Source organism: Primulina tabacum, chromosome 13 (assembly GCF_025594145.1).
Source record: "Primulina tabacum isolate GXHZ01 chromosome 13, ASM2559414v2, whole genome shotgun sequence".
NCBI lineage: Eukaryota > Viridiplantae > Streptophyta > Magnoliopsida > Lamiales > Gesneriaceae > Primulina > Primulina tabacum.
Genome location: NC_134562.1, coordinates 6132580 through 6152882, shown reverse-complemented (window position 1 = coordinate 6152882; position 20303 = coordinate 6132580). Strand labels below are relative to the sequence as shown.

At 40.1% G+C, this 20303-nt stretch overlaps 3 protein-coding genes across 3 annotated transcripts; all 3 read left to right on the top strand.

Moving 5' to 3' along the window:
* Positions 1-538: 538 nt before the first annotated feature.
* Positions 539-6854, top strand: LOC142521817 (uncharacterized). Its single transcript, XM_075624995.1, has 7 exons — positions 539-2156; positions 2348-2458; positions 2654-3150; positions 3203-4493; positions 4557-4645; positions 5171-5460; positions 6305-6854. The coding sequence occupies exons 1-7, from the start codon at positions 539-541 to the stop codon at positions 6852-6854; spliced, it is 4446 nt and encodes a 1481-aa protein (XP_075481110.1).
* Positions 6855-10542: 3688 nt separating this feature from the next.
* On the top strand, positions 10543-12900 carry LOC142521616 (clathrin coat assembly protein AP180-like). Its single transcript, XM_075624724.1, is given in 2 exon segments — positions 10543-11295; positions 11297-12900. Coding segments are annotated over 2 exon segments (1815 nt in total). The 5' UTR covers positions 10543-10614; the 3' UTR covers positions 12431-12900.
* Positions 12901-15127: 2227 nt separating this feature from the next.
* Positions 15128-19181, top strand: LOC142521816 (uncharacterized). The gene is made up of 4 exons (XM_075624994.1): positions 15128-16960; positions 17027-17770; positions 18009-18257; positions 18633-19181. The coding sequence occupies exons 1-4, from the start codon at positions 15128-15130 to the stop codon at positions 19179-19181; spliced, it is 3375 nt and encodes a 1124-aa protein (XP_075481109.1).
* The last annotated feature ends 1122 nt before the right edge of the window (positions 19182-20303 follow it).

The following is a 20303-nucleotide window of genomic DNA, read 5'->3' as shown; positions in this document are numbered from 1 at the left end:
TCCAGAACAGCTTTTAGTCCAATATTTCTACGAGGGTCTCTCACTTTTTGATAGGAACATGATTGATGCTGCAAGTGGAGGTGCATTGGTGAACAAAACGCCTCAAGAGGCACGAGCTTTAATCTCCAACATGGCTGCCAATGCACAACAGTTCAGTACTAGGCAAGACAACCCTCCACGACAAGTCAATGAGGTAAGTGTTACTCCTATCGACCAAAAGTTAGATTCTTTGACATCTCTTTTGGAAAAGTTGGTTGCAGGACAGGTGCAACAGGTAGAAACTTGTGGTGTATGTGCTATGGTGGGACATCCTACAGATATGTGTCCTTCACTACAAGAAGAAACAACGCAACAAGCCAATGCAATTGGTTGATTTCCTGGGCAGCCCCAGCGTCGATATGACCCATATTCTAATAGCTACAATCCAGGATGGAGGGATCACCCAAATTTCAGCTATAAGAATCAAGGAGGCCAACAAGGATATCCACAGCAAAATTGGAACAAACAACACGCACCCGAACAAACATCCAACCCAGGTATGTCTCTTGACGAAATTGTAAAGGCCTTAGCTGAAAATACTCAAAAATTTCAACAGGAAACGAGGGCCAGCATTCAGAGTCTAGGAACTCAGATAACTCAGATCGCTACATCAGTCAGCAAGTTGGAAGCTCAGAATTTTGGAAAACTACCATCGCAAACGGTGGTTAATCCAAAAGAAAATGCAAGTGCCATGATATTGAGGAGTGGGAAGGAGATTGACCAAAAGAACACTTCACCAACAAAAGATACTGAAGAAAAAGGCACAACTGAAGAAATCGAAGGAGAATCTGAGAAACAACCAAAGGTAAACTCTAAGTCTTTCTCATCTACTATTTCTAATGCAGTTGTTCCTCCATTTCCTTCCAGGTTGGAAAAATCCAAAAAAATGGACTACGAGAAAGAAGTGTTGGAAACCTTTAGAAAGGTGGAGATCAACATTCCTCTTATAGATGCCATCAAACAAATTCCAAGGTATGCTAAATTTTTAAAAGATTTGTGCACTAACAAGAGGAGGTTTAAAAGTGATGAAAAAGTAAGCGTGGGGGAAAGTGTGTCCGCGGTTATTAAAAAATCACTGCCAAACAAATGCAAGGATCCAGGTATGTTTACAATGCCTTGTGTTATTGGAAATCTGAAAATTGAGCGGGCCATGCTAGATTTAGGTGCATCCATTAATGTCATGCCCTATTCAATATATTGTGCTCTGAATTTGGGTCCTTTAAAAGAAACTAGAGTGGTGATTCAATTAGCTGACCGATCTAATGATTACCCTGAAGGAGTTGTGGAGGATGTTCTGGCGCAGGTTAAAGAATTGATATTTCCTGCGGATTTCTACATATTGCGAATGGAAGAAGACTCCGCTGCGATTTCAGCTCCGATTTTATTGGGGAGACCTTTCATGAAAACTGCTAGAACCAAGATTGATGTGGAAGAGGGTACTCTTTCCGTCGAATTCGATGGTGAGATTGTGAAATTTAGTATTTTTGATGCTATGAAATACCCAAATGAAAACCACTCTATATGTTCGATTGATATTGTTGATTCAATTGTGCAGGAATGTTTTGAGGAGACATATGAGATTGACAATTTTCACATGCAGGCACAGTTGGAGGTGGAAGGAGAGATAGCTGAAGCTTGGGAAATTTCGGAGACTGATGAGGAATCACAAACTGTGGTTCCAAATTTAGAAACTGAAATATTAATCCCTCACAAGATATTGCTACCCTCTGTTTTGCAGGCACCCAAATTGGAATTAAAAGATTTACCAGATCATTTGAAGTATATCTATTTGGGAGACAATGAAACTTTGCCTGTGATCATCTCGAAGAGGTTAACAGAAGAGCAAGAAGAGAGATTAACCATAATTCTCAGAGAACATAAGACCGCAATTGGCTGGACATTGGCGGACATCAAAGGCATAAATCCTTCCATCTGCATGCATAGAATTCGTTTAGAGGATGATGCCAAATCGGTAAGAGAATTCCAAAGAAAGCTGAATCCGGTAATGAAAGAAGTGGTAATGAAAGAGATTCTCAAGCTTTTAGATGAAGGCATAATCTATCATATTTCGGATAGTAAATGGGTGAGTCCGATCCATGTCGTACCAAAGAAAACAGGTATCACTGTGGTAAGAAATCAAAATGATGAGTTGGTACCGACAAGAGTGCAAAATGGTTGGCGTATGGTTATCGACTTTCGAAAGCTTAATTTAGCTACTAGAAAGGATCATTTTCCTTTGCCATTCATTGATCAAACATTGGAAAGACTAGCTGGAAAAACTTATTTTTTTTTCTTGATGGATTTTCAGGTTATTACCAGATAGTCATTGCTCAGGAGGATCAAGAGAAGACAACCTTTACATGTCCCTTTGAAACATTTGCCTACAGACGTATGCCTTTTGGACTTTGCAATGCTCCAGGTACGTTTCAAAGGTGCATGCTTAGTATTTTTTCGGAGTATATTGAGAACTGTATTGAGGTATTTATGGATGATTTCACGGTCTATGGGGATTCATTTGACAATTGTTTGAGTCACTTGTCCAAGATTTTGAAAAGGTGTAAGGAAACCAATCTGGTTTTGAATTATGAAAAGTGTCATTTTATGGTGACCGAAGGCATTGTGTTAGGACACGTGGTTTCCTCTAGGGGTATCGAGGTTGATAAAGCAAAGGTTGATTTAATCACAAATTTACCCTACCCCACTAATGTTAAAGGTATTCGAGGTTTTCTTGGACATGCAGGTTTTTACCGCAGGTTTATTAAGGATTTCTCAAAGATTGCTCTACCGATGTCCAAGTTGCTCCAAAAAGATGTACCTTTCGAGTTTGGAGAAGATTGCAAGGAGGCTTTTAATAAGCTAAAAAACATGTTGACCATAGCGCCTATTATCCAACCACCTGACTGGAATTTTCCTTTTGAAATTATGTGTGATGCAAGCAATTATGCTGTGGGGACTGTTCTAGGCCAGAAAGTTGATAAGAAAAGTCACGTCATATACTATGCCTCGAGAACATTGGACTCTACACAGTGCAATTACACCACTACAGAAAAGGAGCTTTTAGCAATTGTTTTTGCGTTAGAAAAATTTCGATCATATTTGCTAGGCTCTAAAGTAATTGTGTTTTCTGATCATGCAGCATTGAAATATCTGTTGACAAAAAAAGGAGTCAAAATCGAGGTTGATACGGTGGATACTCTTACTCCAAGAATTCGACATCGAGATCAAGGATAGGGAAGGAATTGAGAATCCAGTAGCTGATCATCTGAGTAGGTTGGTGAACGAAGATTATGTTTGGCCTGTTTCCGAATTTTTTCCTGATGAGCAACTATTTCAAGTGAAAGGTATGAATCCCTGGTATGCAGACATAGTTAATTACTTGGTCACCGGAATTTTACCTAATGATCTTAGCAAATCTCGTAAAGTAAAAATTCGTTGTGAGACAAAGTATTACGTGTGGGATGAACCTCATTTATGGAAATTTTGTGCTGATCAAGTTATTAGGAGGTGTGTACCTGAAATTGAACATAAGTCAATCTTGACTTTTTGTCATAATTATGCATGTGGTGGCCATTTTGGACCGAAACGAACTGCTAGGAAAATTTTGGATTGTGGTTTATATTGGGAGACACTTTTTAAGGATGCCTATTTGTTTTGTAAAAACTGTGAACAATGTCAAGGAACGGGATCTTTGTCCTATAGAAATGAAATGCCCCAAAACCCAATTCTTGTATGTGATATTTTTGATATTTGGGGCATGGATTTCATGGGACCATTCCCTTCATCAGGAGGTTATCTTTACATATTGTTGGCAGTTGATTATGTTTCGAAGTGGGTGGAAGCAAAACCCACTAAGACTAACGATTCCAAGGTTGTTGCAGGTTTTATCAAATCTAACATTTTCAGCAGGTTTGGTATCCCAAGGGCGCTAATCAGTGATCAAGGAACCCATTTTTGCAATCGAACAATTGAAGCTTTGTTGAAAAAATATGGGGTGCATCATAGAGTTGCCACAGCCTATCATCCACAAACAAATGGCCAAGCCGAAGTTTCTAATCGAGAGATCAAGTCTATCCTGTCAAAAAGAGTCAATCCTGGAAGGAAAGATTGGAGTCTCCGTTTAGATGATGCACTTTGGGCTTATCGAACTGCATATAAAACACCAATAGGGATGTCTCCCTACAGGTTAGTTTTTGGGAAATCATGTCATTTGCCCGTGGAGATTGAACATAGGGCATATTGGGCAGTTAAAAACTGTAACATAAACTTGGAAGAGGCGGGTGCATCGAGAAAATTGCAACTACAAGAGTTAGAGGAGATAAGATTGGAGGCATATGAGAATTCGAGAATCTACAAGGAGAAAACGAAGTTGTTCCATGACAACGCGATTTTGCGAAAGCAATTTAGCGTTGGTCAAAAAGTACTACTGTACAATTCTCGGCTAAAACTTATGCCAGGTAAGCTTCGTTTCCAATGGATTGGTCCATTTGTTGTTACTCATGTGTTCCCTTATGGTGCAGTGGAAATCAAGAGTTTGGATACTCATAAAACATTCAAAGTGAATGGACATCGGTTGAAGGTGTTACATGAAGATGAAAGCGCGTCCCAAGTACTAGAAATCGAGTTGGAAAAACCCCAATATTCTGAAAGTTGATGGGACGAAGAATGTCGAGCATAACGACATTAAAAAAATTGTGCTTTTGGGAGGCAACCCAAATTTTAGTTCTTTTTTTTTAATATTTTTCCAGTAGAGGTTTTCGAACAAGACGTGGCCACGCCTTATTGAAACAACTCTACTGTTTTTTCAAAAAAAAAAAAAAAAATTACAGCAGAGGTTTTAGCATAAGGCGTGGCCACGCCATGTTAAAACACCTCTACTGTTAAAAAAACAAAAACAAAAATTTTACAGCAGAGGTTTTAGCATAAGGCGTGGCCACGCCTTGTTGAAACACCTCTTCTGTTAAAAAAAAAAAATTGGAACAAAAAAATACTTAAAATTTTTACAGAAGAGGTTTTCGCATAAGGCGTGGCCACGCCTTATTGAAACACCTCTCCTGCTAGGAATTTTTTTTTATAAAAAAAAAAAAAAAAGAAAAAACGAATTTAACCTATTTCTTTTGGTTTTCTCTCACAGCGCCGCTTATCATCTCCAAATCTCCTCTCCCGCTCGTCACCTTCGTCCACCGCCACAGCACCTTCGCACGGCCACCACCTCCCCCGCACAGCCACTCTCACTCCTACAACAGCCGCCTCTCTTCCTCTAACCTCAGCCCGCAACTCCAACCAGCGCGTATCACCTTCACACGGCGCACAGGTTCCTCCTTCGCACAGCCGACCTCCATCTCGTTTCGCTCAGCAGCTTCGCTCGGTGCATCACTCATATCTACCGGCATTGTTCCTCCACAGCGCATCTTCGAACCAACAGTATCTCCTCCTTCGCACAGTCCGCCACGCAATTTAGGTGATATCTCTCCGATACTTCTCTTATTTCGATTATATGTGTTTAGATGGCACTTTGTTAGTTTATTCTTTCCACTTGCAATTGGATCTCATTGTGTGCACCTCTTATCACTGATTTAACTTGTGATTGTTCCTGTGTTTGTTGTTGGTTGTGGGATAATTGTTTGAAGTGTATAAATCGTTGATAGAATGCAACGGGGTTCAAAATCATCAAAAAAGAAAGTAGGCACCCCGAGTTCTTCGTCGGGGCAAAAGAGGGCTAGAATGGGAAAGGGGATGAACGTCCTACCACCTGCCGATTCGGATTTACACGGACATTTAACCTTTACTAGAAAAATTGAAAAGGATAGGTACAAAACTCTATGTCAAAAACAAATCATTCCCTGCAAGTATATTCATCACCCGACCTTAGAAGTTTTAAATATTCGAAATGAGGTGTTTGAATTAATCAACAATATTGGGTGGGCGCCTTACTTTGCCATCACTTGCCCTGCCTATATTGAACTTGTGCGTGAGTTTTATGCAACTTTCGAATTCACGAAACCTGACAATTTCATGCTTTCCAGCCCAGGGGTAGTTCGATTTCGATTGATGGGGAACACTTTTCACTTTTCAATTACTGAACTTAATCTTGCTTTCGGTTTTATCACCGAAGACACACTGATGAATATTTGACTAGTGCATGCGATTTTCACGATCAGTTTAATCCCATTGCTTTCTATCAGGCTTGTTCCACACAAAACGACTACGACCCAAGTAAATCCAAAGATTATCATTTACATAATCCGGTATGGAAATATATTCATAGATTCTTGGCTTTTACTTTTTCGGGTTGTAAGAATTCTGCGGGTGTGTTGACGAAAGCTGAGTTTTTTTTCCTGTGGTGTATGCAAAACCGAATTAAAGTGAACCTCGGCTACTGGTTAGTTTCACAATTTGTTAGTGTGGTCGCGCATAAACGTCATCTGATTCTTGGGTCTTTGATCACTGCCCTTGCTGTTAATTTGAATTTGATTGATCTCAATAGTAATAACCTTCATGTAGCTTGTTCTATGGAGCCTTTGGATCTGGGTTGTTTAGAAATTATGGGACTAATAGAACAATTCCATGGAGTTTTCACTTTTTGTCCACCAGGTACTGCAGAGGCATGTTCCGGCCACGCCCACTATGAATCAGATGACTCGCCGGAGCCTTTGGATTCACGTGAGCCTCCACCCACTTCGTCTGCACCCCCCCGCCGAAGATTTGACGTAGAGCTTGATGAGATCACCCAGCGTTTGCACCGTATGGAACTAAACCAGCTGGCATTTTACAAACACATGGGATTCGACCCACCATTCCCTCCACCACAACAATAGAACGCCTTGCTCTATGATGCCCAACAGTTTCAGGGGAGTTCTCTAACTTCCCTTGCTTGTTTTTACTGTCTATGTTGTGCATCTAATTTTTGTGTCATTGAGGACATTGCCACATATAGGTGTGAGAGGGTATATTGCCTTAATTTTATCAAAAAAAAAAACAAAAACAAAAAAAAAAACAAAAAAACAAAAAAAACGAAAAAAAAAACAAAGAAATTGAAAAAATTGAAAAAAAAAAGGGGGAAAGATATTGACATTGTTAGTTCCAAGCACCTAGTTCATTTGTTATCTCTTTCTTCTGAATCCTGATTGCCTCCGATGCGAATAAAAAAATGATGTTTTCTTTGCGTGCAAATGCTTTTGCATTCTCACTTTTGCATTATGAATAAGTTGCTCTTGATGATAGTTAGAGAGGACAAGTGTGTGGGATTTAACACAATTGCTATATTTTTTCTTTGGTGAGCTTTGAGCCTATGAGCAATCATGATATCATGCTCCATTTTTTTGATTGTGTGTTGTCATTGCATTGTTAATTTTTCTAGAACTTGCATTGTTATACATGTCTTTGTCAACACTTTATGGTGAATTGGGTGCATAGACAACAGGATAAGGGCATTAGGTTCAAACCATTTCCTTTCGCATCATCTGAGCCGTTCTTTGAGCCTACCCTGATTCATAGACCCTTAGTGAACCAAGTTTGAGCCTCAGCCTTTTTCTTTGAATGAAAATAACCACACTACAAGCCGTGATAAATCCTTTTTGTTGGTTAACCTCCTGTTTTGAACCCTGAATTGGAGAATCATGTAAACTTTTCACAAATAGCATCACTCAATCCAAAATAGTGTGAATTGTTGGAATGTAGTCAATCTCGAATCCTTATAGTAACCGTCTACCAAAAACAAAAAACAAAAAAAAAAGAGAAAGAAGAGAAGTAGACGAAGTGAAAAAGAAAAGAAGAGCAAACAAAAAAAAAAAAAAAAAAAAAGAGGGCTCTTGATGTTATAATGAGGTTGAAGATATTATTTGGATGCAATTGTTTTTGTGAAAAGTGCATATGATTTCTCCAATTTCATAGCTCATTGTTCCCTTTTATCCTACCTTACCCCTAGCCACTTTACAACCCATTTGTAGCCCTCTTTGTTTGTGTATTTTAATTCATTTATTTAGTGGAAGGATGTGATATATTTGCAAGCCTATGGTAAAAAATTTCAGTGCATTTGACATGAGAGTTTGTTGATATATATATCCTAGACACTAATGAGCGGAATGAGCGATTCTTGTGAGGAGTTGTTAAATCCCATGCATTTTAATTTTTACACATTCTGATTGCAGTAATTGTTCATGATGTTATTTTGTGAGGTGCTCTGAAATTAAAATGTCTTCTTGCATGAAAAATGTTTTGGATAAGTAGAGGAAGCGGAAGGAGGACGAAAATTGAGATAATGAGTTGATCTATTTTATGCTTGAGGACAAGCATCATTTAGGTGTGGGAGATTTTGATAGGCTAGTAATAGTTAATATTTTATTTTCATATTTCCCGTTATTTTAACCTCCGATATGTTTAATTGACACATTTTTGTGTAATTTTATTGTAGGAGGAACTTTTACGGTCTTGGAGCAAATTTGAGCTAAAAAGTTGATGTTTATCACATTTGAAGTTTCCAAGATAGAGTTGACAGTGAATGACCAAACCAGAAGAAGTCCTGGAATAAGGCGTGGCCACGCCTTATGACGATACTTTAGCTGCCAAAAATTGCAAACAGGGGAAATCTAAATAAAATAGTATCTATTATTTTATATTTTATGTTTAGGGTTAATTAAGAGATAGTGGGCTTTTAATATTTATTTTTTGGACCCAAATCATACTCACTATTCACGTGAAAGAAGAACAGAGTCGGCAAGAGAGATTTCATTCTCCAATAACCAATGAACACAATTCACGAGAGAAGAAGGAGAAAAGAGCAAGGCGCAAGACCTCCAGAATTTCCCAAAAAAAAAAAAAATAGTTTGCGTTTTCTTTATGTTTTCTTCTTTATTTCTTATGGATATTTTAGATCAAACGAAGTTAGGCTAATTTTCTTAGTCTGATTCAAGGGATAGTCTACTGTTTAATTTTATCACTGTGAGGTTTTTTGCACTTTAATTTATTATTCTTGTTCGCCCAAGTATTCGTTGATTTATGATTTAATTATATGAATGTTGTATGTCAATTAATCTGACAATTTAATTTGATGTATGATTTTCTAATGCTAACCATGAATTCAGTGATCCGTAATTGTCATGAACGATTGGTACGTGAGTAGCAATAGGTTAGACGTGTTGTGCTATCATAACATGTGTAATTTAAATAAATCGACGGAACTCAATCTATCAATTGCAACTATTTCGGTTGTTAGATTTAGGATTAACTGTTTTCACAAAACGTAAATGCTATTTTTAATTAATATGGAACGCTATCGTGCCCAGTTGATTATTGGTAAGTTTTGACTGGATGCTGGGTTTGGTCAATTAATTTAGGAAAACACAAGAATTTTAGCGGCTATCCCTATTATTATAAGGTTAATTGCTTGGAACAACTTGAATAAATGATTGTTAACCGATGAACAGTGAGATAATTAAATAGTAGAATCCCCTTGAATCAGTATTTTTCTCGTATTAAATTCTTCAATTTATTCTCGTCGATTAATTTTCAATTCTAGATTCATTATTCTTTCTTGCTTGGTAATTTTAGTTTAGATTATTTTATTTAGTAATTATCAAAACAAATCCCCCATTTTTATTTTTATTATCAAAAGAAATAAATCTACCGTTCCCTGTGGATTCGACCCTACTCACCATTACACTCGTTTTTATTTAAAAGGGTAGGAATTAATTTGGTGGTCAACGACAGCACACCTTGGATCTGCGGTTTATGGGTTTTTCCCAACAGTCGAGACTTGAATATACTACTGTTTTTTTGGACGTTAAGATAAAATAGATGTTGAGACTTGATAATAATATTTTTTTGTGTTGATGAGATTCACAAAATGGAGCTTTAATATTATGTATTTTACATTTCAGGTTGAATGCTCAATCAATAACCAATATTACAATCAATCTATATACAATGAATGAGAAAAAATTGAGCGAATTTTTTACTCCTCTGTGGGTGCCTAACTGGTCATGTACGTTGTGATAAATTTTTGGGTTGTACTCGTGGATACACATTTTGGGTCATCTTTTGATTTTTGAGTAGTGAACACATGTTTATGAATAATTTTGGATGAATAATTTTATGACTTGTAACTACACCATATTTCTGGTAAAATTTTTGACTTGTAGACAATATTTTAGATTAATGATTTCATTAATATAATTCATTTTTAATTGTAAAGATTGTGGTATTATTGTATATTTGTTCAATTTTGGTGAAGCGGAAAATATTTTTTACTTCGAAAATTGAATCAATAGTCCCAATCAAGAAATTTATGATTTTGTAGTATATGTGCAACCTCACACATCTAATATAACTTCTCTTTTTCATTTGATTTTTTCAATTTTAAAATCCCAATACCAATTAAGGTCTAAATTAAAATTAAAAAGGGAAAGGTGCATAAAACTTTCGAGGCTAGGAGAGACTCAAGGAGATCTCTTTGTTTCCCAATTCCAAATAGAATCCCATTCACAAACTACTCTCCCTGCAAGGATCTCCATTCTCCTTCTTCCCCTAACATTCAAGAAAACAAAAACCACCGTATGCAACAAGCTTCCATGTCCAAAAATGCCAAGCAAGCTTAAAAAGGCAATTGGTGCAGTAAAAGATCAAACCAGCATCGGTCTTGCTAAGGTTGTCTCGAGCAACAATTGTTCGAATCTCGAAGTTTCCGTCCTGAAAGCCTCAACACATGATGATGTCCCCATTGATGATAAATATGTCTCTGAAGTCCTACAGATAGTCTCCTCCAACAAAGTCAATGCGGCTGCCTGCGCTCGGGCCATCGGAAAACGAATAGGCCGGACCCGTAATTGGGTCGTGGCCTTAAAGTCGTTGATGCTCGTTCTTCGGATATTCCAAGATGGTGATCCATATTTCCCTAGAGAAGTCCTCCATGCAATGAAGAGAGGAGCTAAGATTCTAAATCTTTCTGGCTTCAGGGATGATTCGAATTCGAGCCCCTGGGATTTCACCGCGTTTGTGCGTACGTTTGCTCTTTACCTCGACGAGCGGTTGGAGTGCTTTCTCACGGGGAAGCTTCAGCGAAGATATACGAACAAGGAGCTGGAGAGTTGGAGCTACCATAGGAGACACAGTCGGAAACCAAACGAACCGGTTCATGACATGAAACCGGCAATGTTGCTCGATAAAATCTCGTATTGGCAGCGATTGCTCGATCGTGCTATTGGCACTAGGCCTACCGGTGCTGTGAAAACAAATCGCTTGGTGCATATTTCTCTGTATGCATGTGGTGCAAGAAAGTTTTGAGCTGTACAAAGACATCTCTGATGGGCTGTCCCTTCTTTTAGATAGTTTCTTTCATTTACAATATCAGAATTGTGTGTCGGCCTTTCAGACATGTATCAAGGCTTCGAAACAATATCAAGAACTAAGTTCTTTCTATGAGTTATGTAAAAGCATTGGTGTAGGGAGGACCTCCGAGTATCCTAGCGTGCAGATGATATCCGAGGAACTTATCGAGACGCTGCAAGAATTCTTGAAAGATCAGTCTTCTTTTTCCTGCATTGCGAAGCCCGCAAACAAGCTTTTGCTTCTCCCAGCTCCTAGTGTTGCCTCAAGATCAGCACGACATGACAGCTACGGAGGGCAATCCGAATTTTCGGTGGCGACAAGTGCATTCTCCGATAGAACTTCTGAATTTGGTTCACCATCTACCTCACTAGAAGACCTCATAAGCGCCACCGAAAATGGGATAAGCCCGGGTATTTCCATTGATCTGGTGGCTTACTCGGATCAATTCGACCAACCTTTACAGAGAGACGATGCGTTTAGGATAAGTGACACCTGCTCGACACGATCATTGCCTGTCTCAAATTCAATGGCTGATCTCGTGTCGTTGAGCGACTGGTCCGAGCTGGATGAAAAGGAGCAAGATATGAATCAACAAGAGCAGAACCAACCGAAACCTATTGATTCGAGAGTTTCCAAAAATTGGGAGCTTGTGCTCGCTGAAACAATGTCAACAACGACAGCGAATTCATCAAAAACCTCAGATGATGACAACTTCATTGCCTTTTTAGTACAGAAAACAGATGCAGATATTTCGAAACACGGTTTAGAACCTGTATTATTCGACACGGCCCCATCAAAAGACAATCACTACAATCCGTTTCTACTGGATCTTGAACCATCACGTGTGCAGCTATCTACGGCAGTAGCGCCTACATTTCAAGAACCTCCAACGTTTTCAGTACAGAATACGAATCAAGAATCATCGGTTTTGCACAACGAGAGCGATCCCTTCAATGCATTTTTCGGTGAACATGCATTCAGTACTTCGACGAATCAGCATAATCTACAGCACGAACAGCAGTTGTGGTTGCAAAACCAAAACAAAATTATAGCTAAACATATGGTTTAAATTATGAAATGTGTATTGCTTACCCTGTATTTTCTTTCTTCTTCTTACTTTTTTTCTTTATTTGACATGAACAAGATCATAATTGTGAAGACCATGCCCTATGTAAGTGCACCAATTGTGGAGGAACTCATACAGCCAAAATCACTCCATTTCAGCATAAATCTCGAGTGAGCACCTTGAACCAAAAAGTGGCCACATTCATCCGGGAGAGGTTAGTGCAATCACCCATTGATTAAGCCATCAGCGTCATTCGTGGAGCCATCAACGCAGCGTCATTCGTGGAGCGACTTCAGAGCTAACCTTGTAGCAGATTATTCGTGCCTATAAAAAGGAATGCTCCTCATTCGAAACTTGCACATCCAAATTCTCGAAATCCTCTCTAGCAGCACCGTATTCTCGAAGCTCTTCGCCCTCTAGTAACAAAGCTCTGCCGCAATCTCACCGTTCACGTTTACGTTTCCTTGAGCAGTCAGAATACGGTAATTGGGCTTTTGCTATATATCTTTCTTTGTAAGTGGGTTCTTGATACTATTTTATTTGGCACACTTATTTCTTTTTAAGTGGGCATAATATGTTTCGAAAATAAATTAAACATGACTTTGAAAATTCGGTCGGCGTGATATATTCATTTCCATTTGGTATTGAAATCCCTTGAATTGTTCTTTGTTCGATATCAGTTAAATATGTGAAAGCATGTTTGAATTTTTTTGAAATGCACTGTAATGACTCGATTTAGACATGGTAAAGGAAATTCCGAACTTTGATATACTTTGTTTAGGCCCTGATGCGGTGGGTTATAATAACTGTTCCTTTGGCCTCGCCCCTTAGAGGAGTAACATATAGGGGACTGATCAGTAAAAAAAACCATAGAAAATGAGATGATTTTCAGTGCTATATTCGTATTTGTGTTAGTATTTGATTCAACATGCTTAACATTGAAATTTTGATAATTTATTCATATGTATATCCTCGATAATGGTCATGCGCGATCGGCCCCCATTTACTGAGTATTTCTCTAAAATACTCACCCCTTACTTTCCCACCCAGATAAGAATGATAATCAAATTGAAGATGAGGAGCAAGACTACTTTTGGGGATGGTGATGAAGCAGTCTAATTCGGGACCCGTCGATTATTCTGTCTTATGATTTCAGTATCGTGTATTTACGCTTCCGCATGTTTCTATTTCTTTTGAGTTGTAAAGACAGTGAACTTTTGGGAAATTTACGATAATAAACTGGTTTCGGTTTATGATGTACTACGAGGCTAGTTGTTTTTCGATCGTGTGGTTGTTAAACAACGCCGGTGTCATAATCCGGTCTCGGGGCGTGACATTTAAGTGGTATCAGAGCCGCCAGGTTCATAATCCGGTTGGGGAAGAAAATCTTCGGAAAAATTTTCGGTGGAATTTTATAAATCGGCCAATGCTATCCCCTCCGAAACGGCCCAACGATCAAGACTCCCCATCCCTAATCGGGAGCTACAGCGCGAAATCGCGAAATTCCTTCGTTTAGGCCTCCGAAACCTCGATTTTGCCGTTTTAGGAAAGTTTTGTAACTCCTATAACTTTTCGTAGGAAACTCCGAATTCGAGTCCGTCAACTGTTCTGGAATCCTCTCGACATGTGCTTCGAATCCATATGTCTATCCCGAAACTTTCCATTTTTGGAAATTTTCGAAAAGTTTTATTTATTTTCCTTTATTTGACTCTATATGACTCTGATATTTTATTCTGGCCTATTTTTGATATTCTGAGCATTTCTCTTTTTCCAGGAAATGGCTCGCATACGTTTAACTGCCCGTAAGAGTGTAGCTTCGATTACTCATAGAGAGATATTCCAGCTAGACAGTCCCCGACCTCGCCCGCGCGCTCAGTCTCCTATACGTTTAGATGATTTGGCTCTAGCACACCACGATAGGACGGTTAGGAGGCTGAGAGCTAGCAATCTGGAGAGGAGGAAGCAAGTGGAGGATCTGACTACCAAGCTATTGGCAGCAGAAAAGAGGATCGATCAGGTATATGAGATGTTCCAACTCGTTAATGAAGATAACGGCGAACTGCGAGAGTCATTACAACTGACGAGGGGCCAAACCAAACAAGCTATGGATGAATTGGACCGACGTACCGTAGAATTGGCTGAAGCTCGTCACGCACGGGTAAGAGATAAGGAGAGAATGGAAGAGTCCTGGAAGGTGGTCATGCAATTGTCAGAAAATAACCAAAGGCTATCAAAGGAGATAGACGAAAGGAAGGCAAGAGAAAATGCACTCATCCAGAAGGATCAAGCAAACTGCGCGCGTGCAAAGAATGAGTTGGACAACGCGATAGGGAAGATTCTGACTCATAGGGAACAGATTACTGAATTAGAATCGGAGAATCAAGACCTGCAGATGCAGCTGGCAGAGTTTTTAGACCCGAATGTGCCGGAGGAGGATTCCGAGGAGGAAGAAGCCCCACCTGACGTAGCCGTGGGGAATGGAGAGATAGCAGATTAGAATATTTTAGTGAACCATTTTAGTTTATTTCCGTTGTTGCTATTCCAGTAAATCCCCATTCAGTTGTTTATGTTTAATTGAGAAATCAATAAAAGTTGTTATTTCGATTACTTGTTGGCGTCAATTTATTTTCGCACAAATTATTCAATGAATTCTATCAGTTTGTGCAACAAATATCTTAGAAACTTGTACGCTTGTAGGAGATGGCCGGAAGACCTCCCCGAAACAATCGCAACCCGCGATACGCAAACGTTAACAACCGCAACAACAATGAGGAAGATCCGAATGCTGACGACAATCCACCTCCCAGAGTGGGCCTGAGCCAAGTAGATTTAATGGCTATAGCCACCATAGTGGCAACAACTATCCAGGGTTTGGGAAACCCCAATGGTAACGGTAATCAGCAGCCACAACCACCACCGGCACAGAATGGGATCAAGTATCATTATGAGTCCCTTCGTAAGAACCGTTGCCCAGTGTTCAAGGGAGACGCCGACCCTGAGAGTAGCCAGAGTTGGTTGAAAAGCATGGAAACCCAACTGCGACTGCTAGAGATACCTGAGGCACTTAAGGTAGAGGTGATAGTGCCATTCCTGGAGGATAAGGCAAGCAAGTGGTGGGAAACCGTCTCACCTACCCTGACAGCCGCCAGAGCAATCACTTGGCAACAATTCAGAGATGTCTTTCTCAAACAGTATTTCTCAGCAGAAGTCAGACTTCAGAAACTGAGCGAGTTTGAGAACTTCTCGCAAACTCTAGACATGTCAGTGGTAGATTACACCTCCCAATTCAATGACCTTGGAACTTATGCCCCGACAATCATGGCAGATGAAGTTCTAAAGATGCACATATACAAGAAGGGTTTGATCAGCCGTATCCAATCATCCTTAGCAGTTTACCAACCTACAAGCTTTGCTGATTTAATGGGAGCAGCGATAAGAGCTGAGACGGATATCAAGCGTCGGGAGAACGAGAACAAGAATAAGCGACCTCTTACTGGACAGTCATCTCAAGGGAAGCCACCATTCAAGAGACCGAATCAGTCCAGTGGACCCTTCAAAGGTGCTTCGTCCCACCCAACTTACCAAGAACCAAAGATGTGCCCCAAATGTAATAATCGTCATTCTGGAGAATGCCACCGACAGACGGGAGCATGTTTCAATTGTGGGAAATTAGGGCATCGAATTGCTAACTGCCCCGAGCCATTGAAGAGAAGTACCAAGCCTAATGCTGATGCTAACCTCAACAAGCCAAGGGAGAATAAGCCCAACGCTCGTGTGTTTGCAATAACTCAAGAAGAAGCAGATGATGCAAACGATGTCGTGGCAGGTACCATTTTTGTCAATGAAATGCCAGCTTATGTTTTCTTTGACAGTGGTGCTACTCATTCATTTATATCTAAAAGGTTCACTAAGAAACTAAGGCTTACACCTGAATTACTAGTCGAACCATTTAGAGTAGCAACTCCTACTAGTAAGACAATCGAAACGCATAGAGTGCACCGAAAGTGTAAAATCTGTATCAATGAGCACCTATTCCAAGCAGAATTGATACAACTAAACATGGTGGAGTTCGATATCATCTTAGGAATGGACTGGTTAGCAAGAAATAATGCGATGGTAGATTGCAAGGGAAAGAGTGTCAGGCTCCGAACCCCGAACAAAAAAGAAGTCGTATATCATGGCAAATCCAAGAAACGAAAATCACTTCTTTCCGCATCCCAAGCATGGAAAGCCATGAAATCTGGAGAAGATATCTATCTAGCTATGGTTAACGTAGTGAAGGAGGAGAGTGAACTTAAACCAGAGGATATCCCTATCGTGCGAGAATTCTCAGACGTCTTTCCAGAGGAACTACCAGGGACAGTCCCGGATCGTGAAATTGAGTTCGAAATCAATTTAGTGCCTGGAGCGGCACCCATCTCCAAGGTACCGTACAGAATGGCACCAGCTGAACTTAAGGAGCTAAAGGAGCAAGTTCAAGAATTGTTAGACAAAAAGCATATTCGACCAAGTGCGTCTCCATGGGGAGCTCCAGTACTTTTTGTCAAGAAGAAAGATGAGAGCATGAGACTGTGCATTGACTATAGGGAATTGAATAAGATCACTATCAAGAACAAGTACCCTCTTCCGAGAATAGATGACCTGTTCGATCAGCTTAAGGGAGCCACAATATTTTCCAAATTGGATTTGAGAACGGGCTACCACCAATTGAAGGTCAGGGCTGAAGACATCCCAAAGACGGCCTTTCGGACAAGGTATGGACACTACGAATTCACCGTGATGCCCTTTGGTCTGACAAATACACCAGCAGCCTTTATGGACCTAATGAACAGAGTATTCAAGCCGTTCCTGGATCGGTTCATAGTGGTATTCATTGATGACATCCTTGTCTATTCTCCCAGCAAAGAAGATCACGAAGAGCATCTTCGCCTCACTCTACAAACTTTAAAGGAGAAAGAACTCTATGCCAAGTTCAAGAAATGTGAATTCTGGCTAAACAGTGTGTCCTTTTTAGGGCATGTGATATCGGAAGCAGGAGTATCAGTGGATCCAAAGAAAGTGGAGTCAATTCTAGATTGGTCGAAACCGAGAAACGCCACAGACATTAGAAGCTTTCTTGGATTGGCAGGCTATTACAGAAAATTCGTTGAAGGATTCTCTTCCATAGCCGTACCATTAACAAGGCTTACTCAAAAGAATTCTAAATTCATTTGGGATGACAACTGCGAGAAAAGTTTTCAGACATTGAAAGAAAAGCTCGCGTCTACACCAGTGTTAGTCTTGCCCACTGAAGATAAGGATTTCACCATCTACAGTGACGCATCGAAGGAAGGGTTGGGATGTGTACTCATGCAAGAAGGAAGAGTGATTGCCTATGCATCAAGGCAGTTGAAGCCGCATGAATGAAATTATCCCACTCACGACCTCGAACTGGCAGCAGTCGTCTTTGCTTTGAAGATATGGAGACATTATCTCTATGGCTCCAAGTGCGAAATCTTCACGGACCACCAGAGCCTCAAATACTTGTGTCACCCAAAAGGAATTAAATATGAGACAAAGGCGATGGATTGAGCTGTTGAAGGATTATGACTTGACCATAAGCTACCATCCAGGTAAGGCAAACAAAGTAGCTGATGCTTTGAGTCGGAGGAATATGAGTAAGGTTGCCTTAGCTGCACTCTCCGCTCAACCATGTCTGCGAGAAATCAGCAAGTGGAACCAGGATCGAGACCCAGTTCTAGTAAAACTTAAGGAACAAGCCAAGGAAGCAAAGTCTCAAGATACTCAGATCGACGACAAAGGAGTCCTTTGGATGAAAGGACGATTGTGTGTACCAGACATAGATAACCTTCGACAAGAAGTAATGTCAGAAGCACATAAGTCGAAATTTTCAGTCCATCCTGGCAGTACCAAGATGTACAGAGACTTAAAGAAGAATTTCTGGTGGAGTGGAATGAAAAAGGATGTTGCGATATTTGTTTCCAAATGTCTTGTGTGCCAACAGGTCAAAGCAGAGCACCAAAGACCTGGAGGACTTCTTCAACCTCTAGAAATTCCAGAATAGAAATGGGAACATATCTCCATGGACTTTATGGTTGGGTTACCAAAGTCTAGACAAAGCCATGATGGCATCTGAGTAATCGTAGATAGACTCACAAAATCTGCGCATTTCTTACCAGTCCGCATGAACTATAATTTGGACAAGCTAGCCACATTGTACATGAATAACATCGTACGATTACATGGGGTTCCAGCCAGCATCTTGTCAGACAGAGACCCGAGGTTTGTATCTCGTTTTTGGAAGAGTTTTCAACAAGCCATGGGAACTAAGGTCACCCTCAGTACGGCCTACCACCCTCAGACCGATGGTCAAACAGAGAGGACAATTCAAACTTTAGAAGACATGCTGAGAGCGTGTGCCCTAGACTTTAGCGGTAATTGGAGTGAACATTTGCCTTTGATTGAGTTTGCTTACAATAACAGTTTTCACAGCAGCATCGGAATGGCGCCGTATGAAGCTCTGTATGGGCGAAAATGTCGGTCACCACTATATTGGGATGAAGTAGGAGAAAAGGCCATCACTGGACCCGAATTGATCCAAGAAACAGTGGATAAAATCACTATAATCAAGGAGAGACTTAAAGTGGCACAAGACCGACAGAAAAGTTGGGCTAATTTGAAAAGAAGACCAGTGGAATTCATAGCGGGAGATAAAGCATACTTGAAAGTATCACCAATGAAAGGTGTGGTTTGATTCAACAAACCCGGGAAACTGAACCCTAGATATGTTGGACCTTTTGAAATTCTAGGGAAAGTGGGTACACTTGCATACAGATTGGCACTCCCACCGAGTATGTCTAGAATCCATAATGTTTTCCATGTGTCACAACTAAGAAGATATGTTTCGGATCTAAGCCACATCCTTGAAGCTGAACCACTCTTAATCGGGGGAGACTTGAATGAAGGCCTTACTTATAAGGAAGTCCCGATCAGAATTGTGGATGCCAAAGACCAAGTGCTAAGACGACGAACGATTCCATACGTCAAAGTACAATGGTCCAATCACACCGAAAGAGAAGCCACTTGGGAACTCGAAGAGAAAATGAGAAACCATTACCCTTACCTTTTCGAAGGACAAGATAATCCAAGTTTCGAGGACGAAACTTACATTAAGGAGGGGAGAATGTGAAGACCATGCACTATGGAAGTGCACCAATTGTGGAGGAACTCATACACCCAAAATCACTCCATTTCAGCATAAATCTCGAGTGAGCACCTTGAACCAAAAAGTGGCCACATTCATCCGGGAGAGGTTAGTGCAATCACCCATTGATTAAGCCATCAGCGTCATTCGTGGAGCCATCAACGCAGCGTCATTCGTGGAGCGACTTCAGAGCTTACCTTGTAGCAGATTATTCGTGCCTATAAAAAGGAAGGCTCCTCATTCGAAACTTGCACATCCAAATTCTCGAAATCCTCTCTAGCAGCACCGTATTCTCGAAGCTCTTCGCCTTCTAGTAACAAAGCTCTGCCGCAATCTCACCGTTCACGTTTACGTTTCCTTGAGCAGTCAAAATACGGTAAGTGGGCTTTTGCTATATATCTTTCTTTGTAAGTGGGTTCTTGATACTATTTTATTTGGCACACTTATTTCTTTTTAAGTGGGAATAATATGTTTCGAAAATAAATTAAACATGACTTTGAAAATTCGGTCGGCGTGATATATTCATTTTCATTTGGTATTGAAATCCCTTGAATTGTTCTTTGTTCGATATCAGTTAAATATGTGAAAGCATGTTTGAATTTTTTTGAAATGCACTGTAATGACTCGATTTAGAAATGGTAAAGGAAATTCCAAACTTTGATATACTTTGTT